The 9,644-nt window shown below is 40.2% G+C and overlaps 1 protein-coding gene across 1 annotated transcript; it reads left to right on the top strand.

Moving 5' to 3' along the window:
• The first annotated feature begins 6,434 nt into the window (after positions 1 to 6,434).
• Positions 6,435 to 9,526, top strand: ptger1c (prostaglandin E receptor 1c (subtype EP1)). Its single transcript, XM_058377996.1, has 2 exons — positions 6,435 to 7,359; positions 8,134 to 9,526. Exons 1-2 carry the CDS (start codon positions 6,481 to 6,483, stop codon positions 8,380 to 8,382), a joined length of 1,128 nt encoding a protein of 375 aa, XP_058233979.1. The 5' UTR covers positions 6,435 to 6,480; the 3' UTR covers positions 8,383 to 9,526.
• Positions 9,527 to 9,644: the final 118 nt, after the last annotated feature.

Raw genomic sequence — 9,644 nt, 5'->3', positions numbered from 1 at the left:
TCCCAGAAATGCAACCTCTGTCACGTCACAAAGGATTCGATAATTAGCAGATGGTTTGAATCAGGTGTGATAGAGCCACTAAGCATTTCATTTCACAGTGCAGTGGAGTGGGGCGGAAAGTTGGCACTGAGCGCCACTTATCTTAAGGTACCATTAATAAAAACAATGTCCTCTTGTGCAATCTAAGAGCACAACCTTGGAGCCAGGCTGATCTAAAATGTACAGATCCAGTAAATACTATTCAGCAGTTTTGTGGAAGTTTGTCATTTTTAATAGGCTGACATCCATCTTTTAGTCTCTAGGCATTTGTTGGCTGCCAGAGACTTTAAAATGGATTTATTAATTCATTAATTTTTCATTTAGAGCCAGTCCCAAAAATTCACCTTGTTTGGGATGCCTCCACACATACCCATCCATCCATCCATTTTCTATACCCGCTTTATTCTTAATTAGGGTCACATTGGGTGAAAGGCAGGCCACACACACCCCTTATATATATATTTATTAACTTGTAATTTCACTACAGACAATCCAGCTCTTATGTTTTTGGGAGGTTGAAGGACACCAGAGAAACTCACATGAACAGTAACACAATTCTGTATAGATATTAACACAAGTTCAGAATCAAACGCTGGACCCTGGGACCTGTGAGCAGTAGACTCTTTGCTTATTAAAACTTGCATTTATTTTTTATGAGCTGGCTAAACTCTTTGTAAACTCAATCTGGGATCTGAAATGAGTGTCAGACTGAGACCGATGAGAGTAGAGAATGAAGAATCAAGCCATGACTGTGACAGCTCATCAGCCTTGTTTATGAGGTAGTTTCAGTCGTAAATCATGGTAAATATAACCTCCCCAAAACCTATGCAAATACTCACTAGGGCTTTGCCTTTGTTCTCAAATTAGTGTCAATTATTCATCCACAAGCTGCTGGAAACGTTCTTCAGCGGATTTTCTTGTTTATCTCGTTCTACCACATCCCAAAGGTGTTCTGCTGGATTCAGATCCAGTGACTGGAAAAGCCAGTAAAGAACAATGACCTCATAGCTACATTCATGAAAAAAGTCTGAGACAACTTGTGCTTTGTGAATTGTAGCCATGAAGCGATATATACGGTCAGCAACAATACTCATATATTATGTGGCATTCAAGCCAAGACTGATTGTTGTTAATAGCCCAAAGTGTGCCATGAAAAATTCTCTCCACACCTCCACCAGCCACAGACAGACTACCATCTGTATGCATCAGCAGAAATCCAGATTCATCATGCCAAGCTGTCTAGTTTTGGTGATCCTTTGCCCAATGCAGCATCAGCTTTCTGTTCTTGGCTAACAGAAGTATAACATGGTGCTGCTTTTGAAGCCCATCTGCCTCTGAGATACTGTAGCCGTTCTGTCCACTCGAACCAGCTGCTACTCCTGAGCTCTTAAGGAAAGCCTTTAACCAAATGCTGTAAATGGAAGTCTAAAGTTCCAGAGCATATGGTCCAGACTTCCAGCCTCTCGATTAATAAAGTCTGAGTCAGGTTTAGAATCATGTGGTTAAGAGTTCATGTCCTAAGTCCAGAGTCTTTGGTTGTCAAACCTAAGCTGAGATCAGAGTCCCAAGCCATAAAAGTCCAAATTGAGTCCTGAGTCCCAAGCCATAGAAGCAGTGTTTAGTCTACTGTTTCTATCTTCTAGAACTAGTTTTGTGTCTCACTGCATGTCTGAGTCAGAGAGAAGGTCATCTGAGCAAACTGAAACCATTTCTTGCTCTAGATCTAATACCCCTACTTAAAGAGTCTATTTCAAATCCAAGCAATAGAGTCAAAATGGAGTTCAGAGTTTTTAGTTCAGTGTTTGTAACTTGTATAAGCTACAAAACAAACTGCTCTTGATGTTTTTGCAAATTAGAAATGAAGTTAGTTGTGGTTGTTATCAATTCATTCTACATTTCGATGTTCTCTTTCCAATTCATTTCTTTTATTTCATTGCTTTTGCATCTAAAGAAAACAACATACATAGCCATCATGATGGAGCATTCGGAGCTGGGAGGGAAATTCCATCCAGCACATGGGTTTGTGCACTTTTTAGGATGCATTCAATGAAATAAGGCTTTTATATTGACAGAAATATTGGAGTAGCACAGCAATCTGTGTTATCTGAGTCAGAGGTCAGCGAAGAAGAAGAGAAGACCCGATTCAGTAAATTAGTTACTCGGTGAGATTCAAGTCACGGATGTGTGAAGCGAGACTTTATCTCTGCTGCTTGCATTTCTGCCACTCCCTGGCAGGCTGATTTAGCGCAAAAGAAATGGATGTGCATTGTTCCTTCTCTTAATTTCTTTCCAGTATTCTTGATTACACTCAGCCACCCAAATATCTCAAAGAAGATTAATCAGAATGGCATCATGGTGGCTGATCTCCATTCTATTTAAATAATTAGGGAGAGGAATAAATAGCTTCGTCATGTTAATGAATATTGCTCCTGACTATTGATTGCTTATTCATAATGCCAAGCCATTACGCAGTCACTTCAAAGCTAATTGTATCCAAAGTGCCGTGTTTCCAAACTTCAGTTAACATGTCGTTTCTGAGATAAAGCGATATTGCTTCCTAATACAATCAACAGCACAGGGATAAATGGCCCTTGACATAGTGTGAATAGTGCAAGGTTACTGTCTGCCAATGTGTACTCAAGGTTTCCATTAGATGCACAGGAACAGCCTGAAAGACTACTGGATTTAAAGATGAGCAGAGTCAGAAAATAGGTAGGAAGAGGAGGGAGGGTGAAAGGGAGGGGGGCGAAGAGGGAACATGGACGGTGGACAGATATGACAAAAAGGAGGTGGCTTGGAAAGAAAGGGTGTCAGAGAGAGAGAAAGAGAGAGAGAGAGATGGTAGCTGGCTGAGGCAAAGCACTGGTCAAATTAGTGAGGGGAAAGTGCTGAGGGGGGGGAGAGAGAGAGAGAGAGAGAGAGAGAGAGAGAGAGAGATTACTAGCCTCTGTAGCCTCAAGAATACTAAAGGAAGGAGGCACTGGAGGAAGCGACTCTGGGGAAGTGACTCCAGCACCTGGGTGAGTGAGGAACCTCGACTCTGATCATTCTCTTCTGTTAAATAACGTCTGCATGATGCTTAACTTGCCAATAAATTATGCAAAAACTTATCATCATAATAAGGACACATAATAATAGGAAGTGGTTTAATGTTAATGCTCTTACTCTGAGCTCTCAGTGACGTGCGTTAATCTGTCATATGAATGTATGTTGATTATTTTAAGTGAACAAGGAGTGGCTTCCTTTCCATCCTCAGTGTACTCCCTCAGTGGGTTTCTCCTCCACACGGATCTGTTTTTTTCTTTTTATGGTTTTTAAAGCTCAAAACTGTCAGCGTTTTGTTGAATGCAAATTATTCATTGTTTTCCACTTCGAGAGCAACAGAGTAATCGTTCCCGATTGTACGGAGGATGTTTACTGCAATGTAACAAAACATCCAGCAGATACGCATACGTATATCTCTGAAGGACAAAAAAAATAAATAAATGATCCAATTTCCAGTTGTCTGTGCCGAATATTCCTGTCCTGCTGTGGACTATTTGCTCAATACGATGCTGATGAAAAGTTAAAAAAACAAAAACAAAAAAACAAGGAAGGATGCACAACAAGGCCGTAGTGAGGGAAGGAGAGGAAAAAGTCGTCTAAATAACACAGTATGTTGAGTTAAAAAAGCTAAACTGATTATTCATTCACTCAGGAAAGAGTTTCATTTTCAGCCATTGTGCTGCAGTGTGTCATTTTGGACAGTGTTTGAAGGGGAGAAAGTAGGCTGATGCTGCTATATCAGATCAGAAAAAAAAAACCTCATCTCAGTGTGAAAGAGTGTGAAAGCCTCCAAAAAAAAATGATATGATACCCTGAAATGATATCTCAGTTTGTCTGATAGTGTAAAACTTACTAAGCTGCTGATGGCTAATATTTAATATCACTAGATCTGAACACTCAGAAATGCTGACGCTGACATTAAAACATGATGAATAGACATGCGGGGTTTTTTTTTTCTTTAGGTTTGATCCGGTTACGATCTGTTCCTGATTTATTTAAAGAAGCACCGCTCCTTATTAACTCGATTAAGAAGCTGACAAATTTAAGTAGTCTGTTTAAGCCCTTCTGCTCGTTTATCTGCTTTTAATTGGCTTCTGTGAGAATTTCCACATCAGTGCTTCGATATGCTTCATTTTTTCTGACATGGCTTGGTGGTGTTTCTCATTTCTCTGTAGTGTGACAAGCTGCAAATTTGTTTTTTTTTTGTTAAATGAAAGTGAAAAAGAGAAAATGAATTGAGAGCGAGAGGAAAAAACGAAAAAAAACAAAAGAGGGATACAACAGTTTATCGCTGCTATAATGTAGCAATACAGAAACAATACAGATAACGATAAATGGATAAATGTAGGATGAACCATATGATTCAAAAAAGTATGACACAAAGTGTGGAAAAGTCCAGAAAATTGCTGCGGTATGAGTGAAATAAAACAATGCAGTGGAAACTTATTGGTGCCATTGTTAACACTGCTTCATCATTGCTTTTTGATGATGTCTCAGTGTTTTATTCCTTACATAAGAATTGCACCACAAAAAATCGTGGTGTCCATCCATTTTCTATACCCGCTTTATTCCTAATCAGGGTCACGGGGATCTGCTGGAGCCTGTCCCAGCACACATTGAGCAAAAAGCAGGGTTACACCTGTGGGAGTAAACCCATGCAAGCACAGGGAGAACATGCAAACTCCACACAGAAAGGCCCCCGCCTACTCGAACCCGAGATTTGAACCCAGGACCATCTTCATGTGAGGCAACAGTGCTAACCACTAAGCCAGTGTGCTACCCAAAAGCTGGATGTATTTATTTCATTTACTTGCGAATATCGGTAACTTTAACGCTATCAAATCACGATGGATGTACGAACATTAATTGTGTATTTTTAAATCACTGAATTAAATCAGACACTAAGCTGAGAATCAAACCCACAGTGCTAGTGTTTTATATCAGACACATTACCACTGCTCTATACTATACCAGACATGAGTTAATGATCTAAATGCAATACTGTAGATTCACTGTATGAGATTTCACACTGGAACTGGTTAATACTACATGACCTGATCACGCTTTACTCTACATCATTAGAAACATATTTAAAATGTTGTATAAGCAATCACAAAAAATCACGTTTTGCTGAACACAGATTCCTTTCTTTCAGTGTGGTGATATCTTAAATGAAGTTAATGTTAAAGCTACTTTCAGAGCCTACTTTTAGACATATTTACAAATTTTATGCTCAACACTATCTTATTCTATCGGCAGATAATTGTTCCCTCTTTTCCACTCCCCCCCAACTTCTTGTTCCATTTTCCTAATTACTCCATTGCTGTAGAGTAACATTTATTAAAAAATGTGTTCTTTCCTCAGGCCTAGATAAATGATGTGAAAGAATAAAAAATAAAAAAGGAAGGAAGGAAGGAAGGAAGGACAATCTGTAAATTTGTTAAAAAATATCAGTAATTGTAAATAAACAGAGTGTGTTAAAACAGGCTGGACAGGAGAGATAGAGATAGATAGAGAGAGAGAGAGAGAGAGAGAGAGCTTTAGAGGAAAGAGAAGACGGCGATGCTGCAGGAAAGGAAGAAAACAAATGAGTTGTCGAAATTCATTGAGCTCAGAGGAGATTAAGGGACAATTCAAAGCAGACAGATGAACAGAAATGGCTCTTGCAAATAAAACATGGTTATCAGTTATATCAGAATTTCAGTAATATAACTTCCTTGTCTTCGACTCTTGATTGTTTCACCTCATCCTCAAACCATGCTTATGAATTTCATCTAAACGGATCTTCTAAGACAAAGACGGTTTTGGGCTTTTACTCCATCAAAATAGACCTTGGGGATGGATAGTCAGGAATTTTTATGAGAGCAAAATCTGATGCAAATGTTCATCAAGGAAGAGTGACAAGCTGAGCAGAGAACATTACGACATTACCTAGAGCAGCTTGACACTTAGAACAGAGAAAGTTTTTTTGTTTTGTTTTAAAGGACAAGCTGTGCCTAGCTATCTGGAAAATGTGTAATTGCAGCGTAGAGCTGTTGGATAAAGGAGATTACTCTGCTAAGTAAGCAGACATTGTGTGCATTATGATGAGAATGTAATATTTGCTCCATGTTTGTGTCTAGGGGGCTCTGGTCATCAAGCAGTGAGGAGAGCATGAGCTTTTATTTTGAACGTGATTGCACTCATTCAAAGGCAGTCAGGTGTAATTATGGCAAGAGGTGAAGTGAAAATCTGCTGCTGTCATGTTAACAGGTTAAGAGCTAATTCAGTAATGTCAACAGCGACACACCCGTGTGCCATGCCACACACACAGCCGTGTATCTTTTTAACCCACTCTTCTTTTTCTAGGTGGTGCACATCTGAAAGCTGGCCTCCACCGCCTCTGATCACCTCACCATGGATTTTGTCTTCACCTCCTCTGGTCCTACCACATGTCAAGACTTGAACCTGTCGTTCTTCAGTCGACATGATTCAAACTCCACATCTCCCTCAACTCTTCCCCCACCGAACTTTGGGTTGTCCTACTTCACCATGACCTTCGGGATCCTCTCCAACCTGATCGGCCTGGCCATCGTCTCGGCCTCCTACACCCGCTTCCACCACCGAGCCAAGACCCCATTTCTGCTGCTGGCAGCTGCTCTGCTTTTGAGTGACCTGGCGGGTCATTTGGTCACCGGTGCATTCGCCTTGCACCTGCATCTTGGAAGACTCAGGAGGCAACGAGCAGCGAGCAGGGAGGCAAGTGGCCCCCCTCAGGTTTTTTGCAAACTCTTCGGGGCCTGCATGGTCTTCTTTGGCTTGACTCCTCTCCTCTTGGGTAGCGCCATGGCTGTTGAGAGGTGTGTGGGCATCACACAACCTCTCCAGCATTCTGCTTTGGCAACGACAGCCCACGTTCGCCTCTGTGTCCTCCTGCTCATCACTGTGGCCTTTACCTTAGCGGCACTCCCCTTGCTCAACGTGGGTACTTACGAACCTCAGTTCCCAGGTACCTGGTGCTTCCTTCCTGTTCACGGTGCACTCTCGAGCGCTGACGCCGGCCTGGCACTGACCTTCTCCAGCCTGGGCCTGGCAGCTCTAACAGTCTCTGTACTGTGTAATGCTGTGAGTGGGCTGACGCTGCTGCAGGCCAGGTTTAACAACCAAGGGGCAAAACTGACCGCCTCCAGGAGACGCAGATCGTCTATGTCGTCTGTACATTCGCTGGATGTGGAGATGATGGTGCAGCTGGTGGTCATAACCGTGGTGTCCTCTGTCTGCTGGAGTCCTTTCCTCGTGAGTGGATACATTAAATATTAAAGAATTTAAAGAATCCTCTGCTGCCACCAAGGCACATATACAGAAAGCAAGGACAGCCATCAAGTGGTGTACTCATGTTAGCATTTTAATAATAAAATTCTAGAAATTACAGGAAAGCTTTAAATACCTGAAAACTGGCCATTTAGGGGAAAAAGTGAGCAATTTTTTTAAATACATTGCACACTGCTACTTTAATGTATAAAAAAGATAGAATACACACTGCCCATTTAATGCATCTAATGAAGATGTAGACAAATTTATAAAGAAATAAGGCTGTAATCCATCTAATCAATACATAGAAACAGGCTTTAGTTGGACAAACTGCCTATGCAATGTATCTAAATTATAAAACATTTATAAACACTTTTAACTGCAACATTAATGCATCTAATTAGATTTTATATATGTTTATATATTTTATATATGTTTTTATATATGTAAAATTACAAATTACCTCTATTATAACTAAATAAAAGGCTAGGGTTAACATGACAAAATGTTCCTTTAATGCATTTACTGGAAATAAAGCATATGTGTGAAAAATGTAACGAAGCTTTAACACTCAGAGAATAACATCCCAATTATTTAAAGCTAAAGCGAATGCATTACTGTAATAAATAAATAAATAAAATAAATAGACAATATAGCCGTTGCCAAGAGTGTTGAGTTATAGCACTTTAAAGGTGAAAGACAAGTTGAAACGTCATGGATATTCTTGTTCTTGTGATTTGCTCATGTTCCCTTGCTCAGATTTACATCTCCATGTCAGTGAGACAGTTCTACAGAGGAAACACCAATCCAGACCCACAGTATGAGCGGCTGCTGCTGCTGGGCTTGAGGATGGCATCCTGGAACCAGATCCTGGACCCGTGGGTGTACATCCTCCTGAGACGGGCCGTGCTGAGGCGGGTGTGCGGTCTGCTGTGGCCCAGCAGGGTCATTTTAACCCAGAGCAGCTCGTGTAGGAGTTCAGAGCGACAGGAAATCAATTTACACTAACATCACCACTAAATCGTCGTTTTGTTCTGATCATGTTCCTGTACACGAGCCTTCTGCGAGGCTTATCTCCAAATCAAACAGAATACATGTCACACCAACATGCACCAGGTTTGTTAGGCATGTACAAACGACTGGAGATTTGCTCTAATATTAAGGGCTGACTTCTGAGAGTTGGACTGATATTTTAGAAAAGTTTAAATTATTTATGAATTTTTCTGTCTAAACCAGGTTTGACTCTGGAAATATTGGCACCTGTCATGAATATGAGAAAAATTAATATATAGAAGGAACAGCGAATACAGTCAGTGATGATTTTAAACATTTTTGGGGGGAAAACACTAGTTTGGAAAGATTTGTATGTAACATATGAGAGGAATACATGCGTCAAATGTGCTGTGTGTCATTCAAAGAAACACTGGATACAAGCATACACTGGAAAAAAGCTTTTCATTTCTGATACTGAAACACTTCTAGGTATTGTAGGATTCGACCTAGATCCTTTAAAGGACAACCGAAGAACCCTGACCCTTTGTTCACACTAGTAATCGACACTAACACAGTTACAAGCGACTTTTTCCCATGTGCTTTTCATGAGCGAGTTGTGATGACAAGCGACATGTGAAATGAATCCTGCTCGATTCTGTGTGAATCATGTACAACATATAACTCCCTCATTTTACCCTGTCATATAAGACTTCTAATTAAATGTGTTGAGAAACAACAAGAAGGAAAATAAATCTGCTAGTAGCAGACACTGTTTGTTGATGCCTCAGGTGAGCGTACGTAGCTAGGTACAATTAGCTATTCTGCCAAAACAAAGCTAAGCACAAAGCCTAGCGTATATCATGTAACCAGTTTCTACACCGATTAGTGTATTATTTAAGTTGTGTTCAAAAAGAATTATCATATGAAGTGATATATAGCTGCTACTACTGTTTGAAAAATACTCCAGACAGGCCACACACAAACTACAACACAGGCGTTCCCTACACGCCTACATTCAATGTGACGCAAATTAGTGCCAGTGTGAACATAGGATTAAGAGTATTATTTCTTTTACTTTGTGAAAGTTTTACTCTTCATATATATTTGTAGCATTTTACACAATCATTCTTCCCATTCTCATAAAGGTTGCCACTCATACTGGCACTATCTACAGTCTGTCTTGGATGTTTTGTTCGATATTAAACAAATGTGTGAACACTTTTAAGTTTACGGTTCGTTTTATTTCTGGTTGTGGATGCATTCATCTTAATAATTGT

The sequence above is a fragment of the Hemibagrus wyckioides genome, linkage group LG24 (genome assembly GCF_019097595.1).
Source record: "Hemibagrus wyckioides isolate EC202008001 linkage group LG24, SWU_Hwy_1.0, whole genome shotgun sequence".
In the NCBI taxonomy this organism is placed as follows: Eukaryota; Metazoa; Chordata; class Actinopteri; order Siluriformes; family Bagridae; genus Hemibagrus; species Hemibagrus wyckioides.
The sequence above is the reverse complement of the archived record's forward strand: the minus strand, read 5'-3'. Positions and strand labels throughout refer to the sequence as shown.